The 19240-nt window shown below is 35.1% G+C and overlaps 1 protein-coding gene across 5 annotated transcripts in view; it reads left to right on the forward strand.

Annotated features, from left to right (window-relative positions):
* AHCTF1 (AT-hook containing transcription factor 1) overlaps positions 1 to 19240 on the forward strand; it is a 94870-nt gene that overhangs the window by 37180 nt on the left and 38450 nt on the right. For all 5 annotated transcript variants that reach the window (XR_011560766.1, XM_019976349.2, XM_019976347.2 and 2 more), the window contains 14 exons: positions 307 to 457; positions 2253 to 2385; positions 2471 to 2652; positions 3070 to 3131; positions 3988 to 4116; positions 10384 to 10474; positions 11537 to 11626; positions 12791 to 12931; positions 13592 to 13696; positions 14560 to 14653; positions 16192 to 16315; positions 16472 to 16528; positions 17389 to 17535; positions 18081 to 18268. Coding sequence is in view for 4 of the 5 variants with exons in the window: in XM_019976349.2 (XP_019831908.2) it covers positions 307 to 457; positions 2253 to 2385; positions 2471 to 2652; positions 3070 to 3131; positions 3988 to 4116; positions 10384 to 10474; positions 11537 to 11626; positions 12791 to 12931; positions 13592 to 13696; positions 14560 to 14653; positions 16192 to 16315; positions 16472 to 16528; positions 17389 to 17535; positions 18081 to 18268 (1694 nt within the window). In the remaining variant the exon portion in view is untranslated. The remainder of the gene's footprint in view (positions 1 to 306; positions 458 to 2252; positions 2386 to 2470; positions 2653 to 3069; positions 3132 to 3987; positions 4117 to 10383; positions 10475 to 11536; positions 11627 to 12790; positions 12932 to 13591; positions 13697 to 14559; positions 14654 to 16191; positions 16316 to 16471; positions 16529 to 17388; positions 17536 to 18080; positions 18269 to 19240) is intronic.

Genomic DNA, 19240 nt, shown 5'->3' on the forward strand with positions numbered 1-19240 from the left:
TGTATTTGTAATTTCATTGCTTAGGTCCAATTTATACCCCAACCAGTAATGCATGAAGGTTCCTGTGTTTGATAACAGCTTTAGAAGATTTATTGATAATTATTTTTGAGAAACAAAATCAGCCTTTCTATTTGTGTTTTATCCCATATGTAAATTTTAGAGCTTTCTTGAATAATTTGTTCTCTTCGGTCTTTTAACTTTTTTGTTTTCTTTATATTGTGTGGAAATTCTTGAACATTTAATTTTAGAATAACTTTTTCTTAGAATCCTATTAAGACATAGATTGGTGTACATTTTGTATTTCAGGGGTTGGAGTACTGTGAAGAAAGATACACACTGGACCTCACAGGTGGCATGTTTCCTTTGAGGGGACAGACTGGTAATACCAAACTTTTGGGATGCCAGAGTATAGAGAAATTTCGATCTCACGGTGACAGGGAGGAAAGCATGAATGAAGGTTGGTTTAAAGCACTTTTATTATATATCATGTGAATGCTTAAGATTTGTCTTGATTTAAGATATATGACAGATATTGGTTTCTAGAGTTTGTACTCCTGGCAGTTAAAAAGTTGGAATACTAATTGTGGGATTTATTTAGGACTGTGTGAGATCTGAGGTATTTCTTGTTCTCCAGATCGTGATGTGTAGAACTCAAGAACTGAATAGATTAATGAGCAACCTCTTTATTTTTATCCGCCTCTCAAAACAGACACACACCAAAAGGTCTCTAGTTGTGACTAGTATGAGTAGTCTCTGAATAATGTTTACTTCTGTATTTTTTGAGACATACACAACAAACATGCTTTGTTGTCTTGAATTTTTTGTTTCCTCTAGTTGTTCTTCCTGGTAAATATTGTGACAGAATGAAAATGGCATAGATTTTAGAATCCAACATGGATTCAAATCCCAGCTCTGTCACTGGTTGTGAAGATGAAGTTGCTCAGTCGTGTCCAGCTCTTAGCGACCCCATGGACTGCAGCCCACCACGGAGGAGCCTACAAGGCTCCTCCATCCAGGGGATTTTCCAGGCAGGAGTACTGGAGTGGGTTGCCATTGCCTTCTCCAGGGAATCTTCCCAACACAGGGATCAAACCTGGGTCTCCTGCATTGTAGGCAGATGCTTTGCCATCTGAGCCACCAGGGAAGTCCTTTCACAAATTATTTAACATTTGTGACTAAGCTTTTGTTTCCTTATCTGTGAGTGGAATAATACATTTATACCTTCTGCAAAGGGTGGTTGTTAAGAATTGAATGGGACAACATGATAGGTTTATTCAGTTCTGAGAATGCTTAGTGGGGCCCTGGTTTAGCTTGTTCCTATTGGGATTTATTCTCATGTATAGCTTATTCATCCTAGAGATTTCCTCTGTTCTGGTCCCCTAATTTTTCATATCCAACTAAACATGTCAAAACAGAATTTATGGAACTCTGTCTCTTACTCCCCACTCATATCTTTTTTATATTTCCTATTAGTTATGTCTTGGATTTTTACTTTCCTTTTTCCTTCTATTGGTCTCTCATCTTTGTTCCTATCTTTCCATTCCACGTACCATTTGGGTACTTGTCTCTCTCCCCTGCCACCAGTGCCTTAGCATATAGCTGGATCAATCCTTCTCAGCTAGAATTCTTCTACAGAGTTAAGCCCTAAAGCCCAAAGATATCCATTTTAAGTATTGATACTCTCTGGGCTTCCCAGGTGACTCAGAGGTAAAGAATCCTCCTGCCAAAGCAGGAGATGTGGGTTCAATTCCTGGGTCAGGACGATCCCCTGGAGGAGGAAATGGCAACTCACTCCAGTATTCTTGCCTGGGAAATCCCATGGACAGAGGAGCCTGGCAGGCTACAGTCCATGTGGTTTCAAGAGTCAGACATGACTGAACTTGCACATGTGTGTGTCCACATACACACATAGTCTCTGGTACTAGCAATGATTTATTTGTGGGAGAACTTTCATTCAAATCATTTTCTACTTTCTCCTTACAGCATCTTGAAGTTGCCAAACTGTTAACTGAAGACAAGCCAAAGTTACTGTTTTTCTGATGAATGCATTTTAATAAGGTCTTCTTGAAATAGAAAAACAGTCAAGATAGAAGTGAATAAACCTCTTGTTACAGAATAAATGATAGAAATGTGTTTTAACAAATCAGATATGAGTTAAACCTCTTAATTTATGGGAAAATCTTCCTACTTATATTTGTTGTATTTATTTTGAGATTATTTATTCTGTTTTTAAAAATTATCTCTTCTTTTAGCTCTGTCTCCTGACACCAGTGTTTCAGTCTTTACCTGGCAGGTGAATATATATGGACAGGGAAAGCCTTCTATATATTTGGGGCTTTTCGACATAAATCGTTGGTACCATGCACAAATGCCAGATTCGTTAAGGTATGATTTCTCTATGTATGTAAAATTCTCTAGGAATTTTTATGTGTAGTAGTTTATTGACTTAATTGTATACAATTTCTTTTAGATCAGGAGAATATCTGCATAACTGCTCTTATTTTGCGTTGTGGTCACTGGATGCTGTTGTAAGTAGGACGTCTCCACATTACATCTTGGATATATTAGTACATGAGAGAAGTTTAAGTCGAGGAGTTCCTCCCTCATATCCACCTCCTGAGCAGTTTTTTAACCCAAGTACTTACAATTTTGGTATGTATTTATTTAACATTACTTTTTGAGAAAAATAACATGTAAGAGTATGTATATTTGTGCTGTGTGTAGTGTATTATCATTCATTTCTCATTATGATTAGTTAACATGTATGGATAAGTTACGATGTTAATTTGATATATGTACACAAGAAATTTAATGATTGTATGTTTTATAGAAAAATTATCAATATTTGAATTTGCTGTAAAACATTAACTATTTCATATTAACTTTTGATAAAGTTTGGTGTCTTGTTAGGATAGAAATACAGGGACAAATTATTTTAAAATTTATTGTATGTAGTAATACCATGCCTTGCCTAGTAATTTGTTCTTAGGATAAATTTTGTTGTACTAATACCATCCCAAATATAATATGTAAGTGGATTTTTTAAAATCTTTTTTTCTTTTTTTTTAGATGCCACTTGTTTGTTAAACTCAGGAGTTGTTCATATAACTTGTACTGGCTTTCAAAAGGAGGTGAGTAAGAAATAACAATTTGGACAGAGTGTTTCTTCTTGAGCTGAAGTCAGATCATGGATTTAAACTTTAGTGTTATTTATATAAACTACTCTTTCATCTTAAAAGGTAGCTTCTGCTAGGTATATGAGATAGCAGCTAGTAGCATCAATTACTGACGGCAACCTTCTAGGAAGAGCTATTAGGGTGTTTATAGCAGCTTTATATGGATGTTAGCTCCTGAACCCTAAGCAAAAGTAAGTCAATACCTTCCTTTACTCCATCTTCTTAATTCTCTTCCTTCTTAAAAAGCGTATGGGTAAATGAAGTAATGCAAAAAAGGTACCTGGCACAGTGGCACAGTGACCGGCTCAGAGTGGATTATGTTGAAAATACTTTTCCAGGAAAACATTAAGTGGCATATCCTTAAAATGATAATCAGCTAGATATGGATGAATGTCATATTTATACTTCATATCAGATCTCTTTCACATTAGACCAAGAAGAATAAACTGCAAGCTTTTTCTTTTGTGTGTATTAAGTTTGTTAAGATCTGTTACCAAGTCTGTCAGCCTTACAGAAGATAACAGGGTTACCTCATATATAAGCAATTTAAAATTGCTTTTTCAGTAGTACTGATAATTGCATTATCAGTAGTAGTATTTGTGACTGACAAGCATTGGTTACCTCAAGAACCTATGAGCTCTTTTCCTTGCAAGAAGTACAGAAAAGTAGTCTTCCACAATTTTCATTCAGTGCCTTTTAGTTTTCTTCATACTGTTAAGTGTAAAGTAGGGTAATGGGTTTATTAGTTATTCTTAAATTTGATTATTTGAATTGATTATTGACTGATATCTTATTAATCATTCTGTTATAGACTTTGACTTTTTTAAAGAAATCAGGACCATCTCTCAATGAAGTCATTCCTGATGGTTATAATCGATGTCTTGTGGCTGGCCTTCTCTCACCAAGACTTATTGATATTCAACCTTCCAGTTTAAGTCAGGTGAGAGATTTTTAACTCTTGTTGTTTCTTTTGGATCATGTCATTAGCTTTCTATTACAACAAAAATCTATTAATATCTTAAAAAGTAAGTTAAGTAGTGTAATGCCAGCTTTGCATGTCAGTAGCTGTGGTTCTTGGATTTGGCTTAAAATTCATACCTGCAGGATCCCATAGGTATAACTTGACACCAGGTCTATAGGCTAGTGAAAAAAAAGCTGACTTGAAACTCAACTTTCAAAAAACAAAGATCATGGCATCTGGTCACATAACTTCATGGCAAATAGATGGGGAAACAAAACAGTGAGAGCCTTTATTTCCTTGGGCTCCAAAATCACTGCAGATGTTGACTGCACCCATGAATTTAAAAGACTCTTGCTCCTTGGAAGGAAAGCTATGACTAGTGTAGACAGCATATTAAAAAGCAAAGACATTATTTTACTGACAAAGGTCCATCTAGTCAAAGCTATGGTTTTTCCAGTAGTCATGTATGGATGTGAGAGTTGGACCATAAAGAAAGCTGAGAGCCGAAGAATTGATGCTTTTGAACTGTGGTGTTGGAAAAGACTCTTGAGAGTCCCTTGGACTGCAAGGAGATCCAACCAGTCCATCCTAAAGTAAATCAGTCCTGAATATTCATTAGAAGAACTGATGCTGAAGCTGAAGCTCCAATACTTTGGCCACCTGATGGGAAGAACTGACTCATTAGAAAAGATCCTGATGCTGGGAAAGGTGGAAGGTGGGAGGAGAAGGGACTACCGAGGATGAGATGGTTGGATGGCATCATCGACTCGACGGACATGAGTTTGAGTAAACCCCGGGAGGTGGTGATGGACACGGAAGCCTGGTGTGCTGTGAGTCCTTGGGGTCACAAAGAGTTGGACACGACTGAGCGAGACTGAACTGAACTATAGGCTAGGAAACATCATGGATGCATCAGGCATGTCATGAGTAGAAGTCATAGTTGTTTTAATAAGCCCTTGATGTGATTTCTGATGGTTTGAGAACCACTGCTCTATAAAAACTGCTCTTATGAAAGCCTATTAGTGAAGATTCCAGGTTTCTGCAAAACACAAGAGAGTTACGGGAGTCAGACTTAGTAATGGAAGACAGGCTTAATTTCCCAATGGATACATAAATAAAAATATTGTAAAATCCACACAGTTTTTAGAGTCACAATACATTTTACCAGTCAGGAGACATTTTTAAACAGTGTTGTCTAGTGACAACTTAAAATTCAACATTTTAACTTGGTATTTGCTGAAAGTAAACAAACCCCAGGTCGTTTTTCCTTGGAGAAAGAGAAAATGTTTTAATAACTCTTTCCCCTCAAATAATGTTTGAATTAAGTTATTTAAATAATTGCAGATATGTAGCGTAATGAATTGTTAGGGAAGGAGCCTTTTAAATATCAGATGAATTGTGAATATTGCTGCTGGCGGTTTAACACCTGCAGTTGGACTCTAATACCTAATGTCATGAAAATAAGAGAAATAGTCAATCTATTATCAGGATTTTTTTTTCCCTTTCTCCCCTCCTCCCTTTTGTATCACTGTACTGAGCAAATATTGACCATGTAGTCATGTTCAGTCAACCCTTGGTACCCGTGACTTAGCAGCAGCAGCAATTAACTTACATAATAAGGCATGATATTTGCATATAACCTGTGCACACCCACTTATGTACTTTAAATCATCTCTAGATTAAAGTACTTAATACAACATACATGCATGTTAGTAGTTGCTGCTGCTGCTAAGTCACTTCAGTTGTGTCCGACTCTGTGTGATCCCACAGATGGCAGCCCACCAGGCTCCCCCGTCCCTGGGATTCTCCAAGCGAGAACACTGGAGTGGGTTGCCATTTCCTTCTCCAATGCATGAAAGTGAAAAGTGAAAGGGAAGTCGCTTAGTCGTGTCCAACTCTTAGCGACCCCATGGCCTGCAGCCTACCAAGCTCCTCCATCCATGGGATTTTCCAGGCAAAGTACTGGAGTGGGTTGCCATTGCCTTCTCCGCAATAGTTGCTGGCACACCTCAAATTCAAGTTGTTTTTTTTTTGGAACTTTCTGTAATCTCCCCCACCCCCAAATGTTTCCTATCTGCAGTTGATGAGGAACTGACTGGATATCAACATTTCAGTTTGGTTTTGCTCTTTGTAGAACCCCTTTAGACAAATATTGACTATCCTTAGTTGGTCTTATGTTAGCTTATCTTTGCTTTCCAACTGTGTGTCGTTTGCCTCTTGATTTTGCTTTCTGGGAGATGTTTTCATCTAATTTTCTTTTTTTTAGATTTAAAAAATTTAGCCCCAATTTAAAATTTCTACACGCTCTTACTCTTTGATCATTCTTTTTTGGTAGTATTCTGTTATATTTTATGGATGAAATATCTTCTAGCTCTATGTTTCAGGTTTTATTTAGTTCCTGTATTATGCCTGTTTTATCTGGAGTTATTTTTTATTATTTTAGTCTTTTTGATTTGGTTGTTATTTAGTTGCTCAGTCATATTTGATTCTTTGCGACCCTATGGACTATAGCCCGCCAGGCTTCTCTGTCCATGGGATTCTCCAGGAAAGGATATTGGAGTGGGTTGCCATTTCCTCCTCCAGGGGACCTTCCTAACCCAGGGTCTGAACGTACGTCTCTTGCATTGCAGGCAGATTGTTTACCATCTGAGCTGCCAGGGAAGCCTTTTGATTTGGTGGCTATACTTAAATGTTTGATGGTTCTTTCCTTTTCATATGTTGAGTGAGTCAGTAACAGATTATAAACTGTCTTCTACATAAACAGAGCTCTGAATTGGGTTCATTAAAAAACCTTAGGTAAATTTTGTCTTGGTGGCCCTTGCTCATAGGACCCTGTGGTCAGGAAATTATCCTTCCCTGCCACAGGCTCCAAATTAGTATTAGTGTTCATCATCCTTAAGGAGCACTTTAAGTGCTCCATTTAATTTTTTTTATTTTAGAGAATTAATACCAATCCCCCCTATTCTATATTATGAAACTTAGTTACAAGCAATGATATCTAGTTTTAAAAAGAAGAGTAAAGTGAGAGGTTACTCTGGTGGTGCAGTGGATAAGAATCCACCTGCCAGTGCAGGAGACATGTGTTTGATCCCTGGTCCAGGAAGGTCCCACATGCCATGGAGCAACTAAATCTGTGCTCCACAACTACTGAAGCCTGTGCTGTAGAGCCCAGGAGCTGCAACTGCGGAGCCCACATGCCACAACTCCCGGGGTCTACGCACCCTAGAGCCCCTGTTCTGCAACAGAGAAGCCACTGCAATGAGAAGCCCAAGTACCGCAACTGGAGAGTAGCCCCCACTCGTGGCTTTAGAGGAAAAACCCATGCAGCAGCGAAGAACCCCGTAGCCAAATATAAATAAATAAGTTTTTTTAAATAAGAAAAAGTGAGAAAAAATAGCTATAATTCAACCATTCAGCCATGTTAGTCAAATAGCATTTAGTATCTTTTTGTGATTATTTTGAATCTGGTAATTCAACCCTTGGTTTCTTTCCACTTACATAGATAAAACATGAATAATTTCAATTTAGAAAATAGGCTAAAGTATTTGGAGGCATGCAAATATTGGCATTTTGTTGACTTTTTTCATGTATCTTTTTAAAAACTTTATTCCTAAAATAGACCAAATTGAGCTGAATTGGTTAGTAATGGATATGTCGAGATGAAGCAAAAAAAGCGAGGAGGAGATTCCTTCAAAATGTTAGAGTGGTTACCATGGAGGATGGGAGGAGTGAATGGAAATTTCTTTTGATTAGGTAGGAGGAGACAGGGCTTCTGGGAAATAGTCTTAATCTAGACTTGGATCAGTTTCATCAGTGTCCAGTTGGTAATTAGTTGTTAGTTGTATGTATGGTATATGGACTTTTTGATGTGTATACTTTCCTATATCTCTTTATCCTGCCATATACAATAAAAAAATGATAGTATATATACATATATTTGTTATCAGGGTTTTTTCTGTGAATGACATATTGATATACTTTTTCTCTAATTGGGTTGTTTATGGAAAAGCTTTATAAAATATGTAGATATTTATCCTGTCATAAATCTTACAGATGGTACCCCTTTTGTTTGCTCTTCACTGTTTCATGATATCTCTTACCACATTCAAAATAATGTTTTTATAGTCAAATGCATTTTATAGCTCTGACTCTGGCTTAAAATTTTAACACCCAAATGTTTCTTTAAGGCTCTAACTCATTTTCTGTGTGTCAGATAAAATAAAGGTTCAGTTATTTTCCCCCCAGATGATTAGTCTAGCTGTGTTATATCATTTGTGAAACAGGACCCAAAATATCTTTTTCTCATGCTACTGAAATACTGCCTTTATCCGATACTATATGCCCGTATCAACTGGGTTCTATTTCTGGGCTTTTATCTTGTCTCATAAATCTAGTTATCTATTTCTATATCATTTTAATATATTGCTTTGATATTTGGAAATGCAGCCTGGTTTTTTAATCTATAATTTTGGGGAATTCATAGGCACTTACTCTTTTTATTAATTATAAGATGGTTTTATCCAGTATTCCTGTTGGAATTCTTTTGAGCATTTTATTATATTCACATGTTAATTTGAGGGAGAGTTGGCATTTGTATCTTTCCATTTATTTAGGGTTAATTTTTACATCTGTCATAAGAGTTAATGGTTATTTTCCAGTGAGTTTCTATTTTTATCCCTAAATGTTTTATAGTATTTTTTATGAGTAGACCATTTTCCCCATATTCATTCAGAAATAGAGTTGGGTTTTGTATATTCATTCAATGCTATTAATACTTGGCTAGATTAGAATCTCTCAGATTTTCAAGGCATGCAATCATCAGCAAATACAGGCTTTCTGCACCCCTCCCCCCAGTTTATTACTTTATTTTCTTATGCCATTTGGTGGAACCTCTACAGATTATAGAAAAATAATGGTACTACCAGACGTCCTTGTTTTGTCCTTGATTTTAATGTAAATTGTTCTATTGAATCTCCATTTAGAATCATACTGTAGTTTTGGGGTATCTTTATCATATTGTAGCTCTCTCTATTCCTTTTTAACTCATCTATTTATTCCTGTGATTCCTTTTTAAAAAAACATTTGTTGTAGTGAATGAAATTCATAGATTCTTAAAGTGTAAAATAAAGTGTAAATAAAGTATAAACAACTTTGTTGAGATTTAATTCCTATAATTCAGTGGTTTTTAGTATAGAGTTGTGCAACTATCACAACATTCAATTTCAGAGTATTTTTATCAACTCCCTCCAAACCCCATAACCGTCAATTCCTTTTCCTCCTCTCTTCCAGTCTTTGGTGACCACTAATCTACTGTCTTTGTAGATTTATTTGCTCTAGACATATTGTGTGTGTGTGTGTGTGTGTGTGTGTGTGTTGCTTCAGTTGTGTCCGACTCTTTGCAACCCCATGGACTGTAGCCTGCCAGGCTCCTCTCTCCATGGGATTCTCCAGGCAAGAATACTGGAGTGGGTTGCCATTGACATTTTATATAAATAGAATCAAATAATATGTGGCCTTTTGTGACTTACTTCTTTGACTTAGAACAATATTTTCAAAATTTATCCATGTTGGAGCACATATCAGAACTTCACCCTGTTTCATGGCTGTGTAATATTCCACTGTATGATATACCACATTTTATTTATCTATTCTTCAGTTTCAGGGCATTTTGGTTGTTTGCATTATTGGCTGTTAGAAATAATGCTTCATATAACAGTTTTTGTGTGGGTGTTTGTTTTTCAGTTCTCTTGGGTGTATATCTAAGTGTGAAACCACTGAGTCGTATGGTAACTTTATAGTTAAGATTTTGAGAAACTACCAGACTGGTTTCCAAAGTGGCTGTCTCATTTTAACATTAAATCCCATGGACGGAGGAGCTTGGTAGGCTGCAGTCCATGCTAAAGGTCGGACACAACTGAGCGACTTTGCTTTCACTTTTCACTTTTGTGCATTGGAGAAGGAAATGGCAACCCACTCCAGTGTTCTTGCCTGGAGGACGGGGGAACCTGGTGGGCTGCCTAGGTCTATGGGGTCGCACAGAGTCGGACACGACTGAAGTGACTTAGCAGCAGCAGTGTGTGAGGAGTTTCTACACCATCACCAGTGCTTGTTGTTTTTTTGTGTATAGCCATCCTGGGGAATCATAATGATTTTTAATCCTTTAAAATTTTGGGTTGTGAGCTAGAACTTGATACCTCTGTCTCGGATCACATACCCTTTCTTTTCTTTTTTTAAAACATGGTTTAGGAAGAACAGTTAGAAGCTATATTGTCAGCAGCAATCCAGACAAGTTCTCTGGGACTTTTGACAGGGTGTATCAAAAGATGGATAACAGAAGGTAAGATTATGATTTTTAACAATTAAAAAATGCTTTGTAGTTTTAAAATTGTCAATTTACTGTGGGGGGGGTGGTAAGTTACCTTTATTTTGAGATAATTGTGTTCACATGCAATTGTAAGACATTTACAGTGTACCCTTATCCCCCATGAATGATAAGATGTGGCACGTCTCTAGTATTATATCACATACAGGACTTTTCTTCTTACTCTTTGATAGCCATGCTTACTATCGCCAGCCCCCACCCCATTCCTAATGCCCAGCACCCATTCATTTATTGTCTATTTCTATCATTTTGTCATTTCAGAAGTGATCATAAATGGAATCCGACAGTATGTAACCTTTTAGGGTTGACTCTTTTTCATTCAGAAAAATTCTCTGGGGATTCAAGTTGTATGTTTTACTCTCTGCAAACAAACATTTCACACACACGTGTTGTTTTTATTCTGACCATTTGATAAGTTGAAGGCATCATGCTTCTTTACTCAAAATATTTCAATGTTTCCTTCTAAGAACAAGGATATTCACTTAACAAAACACTTTGGAGTTAGAAAAATCAGGAAAATTAATATTGATACATGCTATTACCTAATCTGTAGATTCTATTGGAATATCACTAATTGCCCCAGTAATGTCCTTTGTAACATTTTTAGGGAGAGGGAATTCAGAATCCCGTCCAGAATATATTTTATATTTAGTTTTCATGTTGTTTTACTCGCTCATAATATTGTGTAAATCTTAAGCATTTGTCTTTGAAGAAATTGACATTTTTAAAGAATATGGGCCTGTTATTTTGTAGCCTGCCTCTCAGGTTGTATTTGTTGATATTTCCTCATGATTAGATTTAGATTTTACATTTTTCATAGCAGCATCACGTAAATGGATGTGCTCCCTCATGTGATACCTTGAGCACAGATGCAGCCCGTCTGTCTCCATCAATATTGATTTTAACGTTGCTCACTTGTTTAGGGTGGTTTTTGTCAGGTTTCTTCCCTGAAGTTTCTTTTTTTTTTTTGTAATTAGTAACCATTCTTCATTTTTCCCTTCCATATTTACAAATAAGAACAACCAAATTCTGCTGCTAATTTACGCTTTGTTCTTGAATGGTCATGGAATAAAGTGGTTTTCACAAAAGAGGAATTTGACAGACTATGTAAGTATTATATATATAAAAAAATAATCTTGGTTTATGTTTTGAGTACATAACAGTAAATTTTTAATTATTTTGAAGTTGCAAACTCTTTGAAGAAGTCCCAGAAAGACTTTATTTTATATTAGAGTGAAAAAATTATTTTTTTGATCAAGATTTTGCAGCAGATTGTTTAGATTGGCAACATGTTAGGCATGTTTCCAGTAGCAAGTTTCAGAATTATATCATATCTTTTAATCTTAGGCATTTAATTTATAAGATATGCTGATGATGGAGTTAAGAGAATAGGCCAGTTAACCTCTAAGCTTTATTCATTTTCTATTTAAAATACTTAGGAGTGTAAAGAAGCGGAATAGTAGGGCAAAAACTCAAATCACCTCTTGTCTTCTACTAACATGTCATTAGTTATATCAGGTTATTTATTAGTCTGTTGTACACCTTGAGTTTTAAAATATGCTGTGAATATTAAAACCCATTATGTCCAACTAGTGCAAAAATAATATTAAAGGTAATATATGATTGCCTTGTGCATTGAAAGTACATTTTAAGTTTATTTAGAAGTATATGTGCATTTGTTATTACTGTTATGTCTTGATGAGTGAACAAATTGGACTTTTAAAAAAGTTATTCTTAGCAGAGGATTGTTTAAACCTACAAAATTTGATAGGAGGATATAGGGTTCTGTATAGTGTTTTTGTTGTTGTTTAGTCGCTAAGTTGTGTCCAAAAATGCATTTGTGAACTCAGCCTTAAGCTTGAAATGAGAGGACAGCCAAGTCTACATTATAGCAAGCATGCAGTTATATTGTATTAAGTCTCTGGATCTTAATTTCATTGTCTCACTTTTCCAAAGACTAGAGGTGGAAGAAAGAGTTCTTATAAAATAATAATCACACAGCAACATAGTACTGATTTCTAGTGAATCTGAAGTTGAATCTGTATCACTTTTGTCTGTGCTCACCTCATTCTGCATTTTTTAAAGATAGAATTTGTAGCTGTCGTTTCTATATTCCTTGAGGATACTTGTCATTTGAAGCTTGTCTTTTTAAATCTCACAATGTATAGAATAATTCTATGATTAAAGTAATTTGAGATATTTTGCATTTATTATTTTAATTAAGTCAAGATTTAGTGTGTCAAAACTAATCTTGTCTTTTTTTCTTGAAAGGTACACCGTTATTTGATGGTTCATGTCGTTTCATCGACCCACAAACTATACAGTCTCTCCAGCAGTGCCATTTACTTCTTAGCAATCTTAGTACAGTCTTAAGCTGTTTTGCAGCTGAGGCCCACGACATCACTGAGAGAGGTGTGCTCCTGTCTTATGTAAACGAATGTTTCATTGACTTTTGCTTCTTGAATTCGGGACGGAATACATTTCCTATGCATTAGATGGATTATTGGGCAAAGAGGCCATTATTTCTCAAATGCTAGTTTGTTTTTTTTTTTCAAATGAAAAGCTACGAATGTTGTTAGATGAACCATGAGTTCATGATTAAATAAGGTTGGGAAATTGGGGATTTAAAGATTGTTAAGGCAGTGTATTAGTGGTAGAACTTCAGATTTTTAAATTATATTTAAGTTTTTGTGCATAGAGTTGGTCTTCATAATTTTTCTCCTCTGGTTTTCCATTGAAACAAAATAGCCAGTTTCATATAAAGGCCTGGTTTGAACAGCCTGTATTAATGATACTGTACTAGTTTGTTTTAATGTATAAATCTGATTATTGAAAATAGCTAAATGGGAGTGTAGCTAACATGGAAGCATATTTACTTAAAATGTCTATTTTAGTCAGTGAGTTAGTTTAGCATTTTGGAGATTATTTGTTCAAGCTAAATTTGTTTAAAAATACATGCATATTGTTTAAAATCACCAAGTAGTTACTGTTTTTGAGAACTATAGAGTGTCTTGATTTTTCATTTGTGGTTGATAAATTGAAAACTAAACAACTGATTTCAACTCTTTACAGGTCTTACAGATTTAAGCAATAAATATATGGTTACCCAGCTCATCTGTCAGTATGCACAAGTGGTTCTTTGGTTCTCTCATTCTGGCCTTTTACCAGAGGGCTTAGGTAAAATATTTCCTTAATCTATAAATATTAATGAAACATTCTTAAATCTTTATAATTTTGTTGCTCTATTGTTGGGGTTTCCTTCCTTCTACCGCTCTCTCGTGCTTTCTTTTATTCTCACCTTCTTTTCTTGTATTCTCTTTGTGCCTTCAGTGCTTCACCCCATGCCTGATATGCAGGTGTTGCATGCATGTTTGTTGGGTTAAAAAAAAAAACATTTGACAAAACATGGCTTCTGAAGATGGGTTCAGTGATATCACCAGCTATAATTTAGATCCATAGAAGTATGAGTTTAAAATCTAATTTGTCCATCTTTTTCTCTTCAAGGTTCTTTTAATATGGTTATTAACCAATACTTTTTGCCATCAATTACTTACCCCGTTTTATCTAATAATTCATGCTAATATCAGGAATTAGAGAATTTGACTTTTACTACATTTGTGTAGAACAAAAGCCTCCAACTTCTTATATTTCCAGGATTCACAGACTTAGAAGTGTATCTGCCACTGTGCATAATTACTGTTGATCTTATTCTTTCATAATTCTCTTAGATTTTTACTTGAACACATAGTGAATTTGCTTACTTTTATATTATCATTTGTGCCTAAGGGAGTAAAATAATTTTCTGAAATAGTTTTTCCAGGGTCTTTCACTGGCATCCTGTTGTTACAAGACTTTCTTGAGACACTCAGTTTTCTCATTTATGCGTCTGTTAATAAAGTGTTCTTTTATTACTTTAAGAAGCCTGCAATTTAAAGAATATTATAAAATTGTAGTAAAATATCAATTATGTAACCTTAAGTTTATGGGGAGTGTTTTGGAAATATTACTAGCTTTTCTTCCAACTCTTATGAAACATCTAGATGATGCTGTGCAGTTGTCAAGGTTATGCTACAACTACCCCGTAATTCAGAATTACTACACCAGTCGTCGACAGAAGTGTGAGCGTTCATCAAGGTATAGTACATCCAGAGCCTTCAAAAACCATTTTAGAAGTTACTTGTATAAGAAATCAAAGCTTTCTCAGAATAGAATTCATTATGTTATAAAAAAAAAGATTAAAGGGGTGGAAATCTCAGTAAAGTATATGAATTTGTCACCAGCATTACTATTTTAGTTGTAGTGTTTGCCTTGACCTACTGTTTACATCTTTATTTTAGAATTTGAACACAGCTATTTATTATTTCCTAAATCGGAGATTCTATAATTTAAGTATACATTTTTCCTGAGAATTCTTATTCAGAAGAAGACTTGAAGCAACTGTTACTAAAGCTGAAAATATATCATGTTAGTTACTTTACATTCTTTGCATTAACATTTGCATTTCAGCACTTTATCCATTTTTTTCTTTATTGCCTTTTTCTCTCTTTTCTTTAAATATGAACTCCCCCTTCCCCTTAAATACATATGTGGTTGGGTCCTTTGAAATAAAGATATAAAAGTAATAAAAGAAAAAAAGAGTAATGTTTTACAGCCTGACTCTACTTTGGAATTATAAATAGCCTTCTTCCTCAAGTTGGAATGACAGAATTGTAGAGGGGTATAACATTTAGAGCAATTATTCCCAAACCTTGATTCCAGGTTTGTTGTCTGAATCACTTGGAAACCTGTACAAAGTTGTGCATAGTTAGAGGATCCAGAATCTAATCAAGGATTAGATTAGAATAACTAATAACTAATCTAGGATAGTGAGCATGGACTTGGGAAATTTATAAGGTGTATTTAAAATTTCTAGATCTGTTATTTCCTAAGTGTATGTCCTTGAGCAGGTTGGATAAACTTTCTAATCCTATTTGTCACAAATTATAAAGTCAATATAAAGTAAATATAAAGATGAAATAAAATATCTTTCTTTCAATGCCTTATTCAAGAAAATTTCATCCAATAATTAGTAACTGCTATTGTTGTTATTAATATTAGATGAGGAAACAGACGAGGTCAGTATCTGCTTATCACCTGTATGTGCTCAATAATAAATATTAGGAGGGAACCCACTGCAGTGTTCTTGCCTGGAGAATCCCAGGGATGGGGGAGCCTGGTGGGCTGCCATCTATGGGGTCGCACAGAGTCGGACACGACTGAAGTGACTTAGCAATTAGCATTGAGGTTTAAAAACTAGTCCAGGTGATAAAACTGAAAGTAAAACTTTTTGACTTTGAGCTACAGTATTTACTTTCTCTATACTGAGATATCATGCTCTTTGGTAATTTGCTCAAGGTAGTAAAAAGTAAACAGCATTTTGCTGACTAGACCACTTTTTCCCCTGGAACCTGACCTTCACTAACTGACTTGGCTAATAACCAAACTTGAGGCTTCTTCAGGGTTTATCTGACTAACTTTACTTGATGTCCAGATTTCTCATGATGGGATCCTGTCCTCAAATTTCTTCTGCCTTTGATAGTTGAGGTCGTTACTTTTACGAGTTGGCTGCTGGTTGTTTTGATAATAATAATTAGAACTAATGCTCAATATCCTTAATGTTGCCCTTATTGCAGAGGGAAGTGGAACCCTGACTGCTTGATGATTGATGGAATGGTTTCTCAGTTAGGAGATCGAGTAGAGAAGTTGTGGAAACGGGACGAAGGAGGCACAGGAAAATATCCTCCTACGAGTCTACATGTAGGTTCGCGGTAACACAATATCATTTAGTCTCAAAAGCTGGGCTGGGAGAGAGAGGAATGCTTAATTGGATTTTTCATACCTGGTATGGGCTTGGGAAAAACAAGGAACATAAATGAATGAATATGTAAAATGCACTAAATTTTTTTTTAATAGGCGTTACTTGACATATACCTACTAGACAACATTACTGAAGCAAGCAAGCATTCTGTTGTATCCTTTAAAATTTTATCAAGTAATTCACATATTACCAAAATCATACAATGTCAGAGTAGTAGGACCCTTATGCATCTAATCCAATCTCAATTTCACATTTGAATTTGTTTTAAAGGAAAGATTCTTAATCCAGGACCTGTTGATTGGATTCAGATGGTCTTTCATTAACCTTGAAACTATGCAAAATGTTTATGTTTATTTTTCTAGAGATACAGTTCTTGGCTTTCATCAGACTCAAATGTGTCCAAGACATTCCCGAAGTTAAAGACAGCTCTAGAACATTGCTAGCATGTGGTCATTCTCTATGAGATTTTATGTGCTGGATGGGAATGCATTATGTGGTCTCTTAAATAAGATTTCTGTACTAAAGTCTATTTCTTAGTCAAAATGCATAATTTTATTCATAATTTATAAAACAAATAATGTGTTTGCTTAAACTGCCAGGGTTTATTGGATAATTGGAATTTCATCTGTGGCTTTGTTTCTTAAATTTGTTAATCTGCTAACTTGGGTGAAGAAAGTATGCTTTAGTTCATCTCCTTGTGGTGCCTGTGTGCTAAGTCGCTTCAGGCACGTGTGACCCTATGAACTGTAGCCCACCAGGCTCCTCTGTCTGTGGGGATTCTCTAGGCAAGAATGCTGGAGTGGGTTGCCATTTCTTCCTCCAGGGGACAAAGTACCTTTGTGGTGGTACTTAATACAGAATGAATGAAGTTGGTTGTGGGGTTGGCTGTACCGACATTTAATAAAACTGTCTTAAGCCTTTTTTCTGATACTTTCTGTTGTTACCTATTGCAGATATATATGTAGGAGTTTTTCTTTTTGTTTATTGTCCTTAATCCTCTTTTTTTTAAAAGACTATTTATTTGCTACTTGATATTATGTATTCCTTTCCAAACAAAACGGATACTTCCATTGAATCATTTCCAACTGCCTTTGCCATTTCTTGGGGCCAGGTTAAACTTATTCAAGGATTTTGGCTGATAGATCATAATGACTATGAGGTAAGTCTGTATAGTTCATTTAGAATGTTAAACTTTTGTAAACTATTAGAATTTTAGGAAAAATACATTTAACATTAAAGATATGGCACAGTCTACTTCCGGAGGTTTTTTAAGGATTCAGTTTAATCAGTACCTTCACCAAGCACCATTTCAGGCAACAAGAATATACAAAGATAAAATAGTTTAGAACCCCAAGAGTCTTATTGTCTAAATAACATACAAACAATTACCAGTAGTGCAAATATAGTCATTTTTATGTTACAGATATATTTGATGTGTTGGGTGAACCAGAGAAGCCAGAATTTGACATTGATGTATGAAATTGGTGATGGAAAGATTTTATATACTCACTTGACAAGATCTCAAAAGTATGAGGCTTTTGATAAGGCTTTTATTTAAAATAAAATATACAGTAAAATAGATATTTTCAGATATATTTAAACAGGTTTTATTTTAATTTGCATAGGTTTAGTATATTCCTTTTTTTTTTTTCAAAGTGCAAAGCATTGTATTTAATTTACCAGTTTTCATTGTCATTTTTGCAGAGTGGTTTGGATCTTCTGTTTCACCCGGCTACTGCAAAACCTGTGTCATGGCAACATTCAAAGATTATTGAAGCCTTCATGAGTCAGGGTGAGCACAGACAAGCCCTCAGATATATTCAGACAATGAAGCCAACAGTGTCCAGTGGTAGAGATGTTATCCTTCACCTCACTGTTTTGCTTTTTAATAGGTAAGTACCTGTTTTGAAAGTACAATTGAACTCTTGGCCATGTATTAATAAAATGGAACTGATGAAATAGAGCAATATATATTTCGACTTGGTTGCATTGCACAGTATTCTTATGTTCTTCATCTTTCATTGAGAAGAATGTAAAGCACCTTTTACCTAGAATAAGATGAATAAAAGAAGTAATGAGTAAAAGGGGAAATCAGACTGAGGTTTAAAAATTATGTCGGTTTCTACCTGGCAGTGTTGACAGTTTTCTCCTTGGACAGTTGAGGTTTGCTTATACCGAGAAGCAGCCAGAAATAGAGATAGAATGAAGTTTATGCTAAGTTGATAAATTATATTCTTTGACGGTATATTCCAGTGATGGTACTCTGATATTTTTGTTAGTCTTGCTTGCTTGGGTGTTGCAGTTCTTTAATTTTGTTGTTGCATTATAGCAGTACACAGTTGCTATAATAATTATATTTGACATGTATATACTAACTGACAATTAAGTGGCATGATTGGAAATACAGTGGTCTGGTTATTGGGTTTTCTTAATACCTAGGTAGTTGGGAAACTTGTTTTAGACTGGAATTAATTCATACTGGTTTTTTGTTGAATCTTATTGGTTGAGTCATTTTATATTTTCTTTATATATTTAAAAATTGGCCACTTTACTCACCCCAAATTGTCATTTATGAACCATACAGCTTTGAGGAGAGAGGATTGGATCTTTACATTTCAGACAGATCTGCAATTTAGTAATAGACTTGTTAGACATTGAAACTTACAATGTCCTCAAAAGTAATAAACTGCTAAAGTACTTGTTGAAATAATTTTGGTTAGTAAAAGTATTTGGCTCAGCTGAATAAATCAAGAATAAATATAAGAACAAAACGTTAAAGAAGCTAAAGAACATAAATGTTTAATAAATGGGTTAAAGAGTTCTAGTACTTGATAATATTTACAATAATGAAACCTTTATATAAT

This window comes from Bos indicus, chromosome 16 (assembly GCF_029378745.1).
Source record: "Bos indicus isolate NIAB-ARS_2022 breed Sahiwal x Tharparkar chromosome 16, NIAB-ARS_B.indTharparkar_mat_pri_1.0, whole genome shotgun sequence".
NCBI classification, from domain to species: Eukaryota; Metazoa; Chordata; class Mammalia; order Artiodactyla; family Bovidae; genus Bos; species Bos indicus.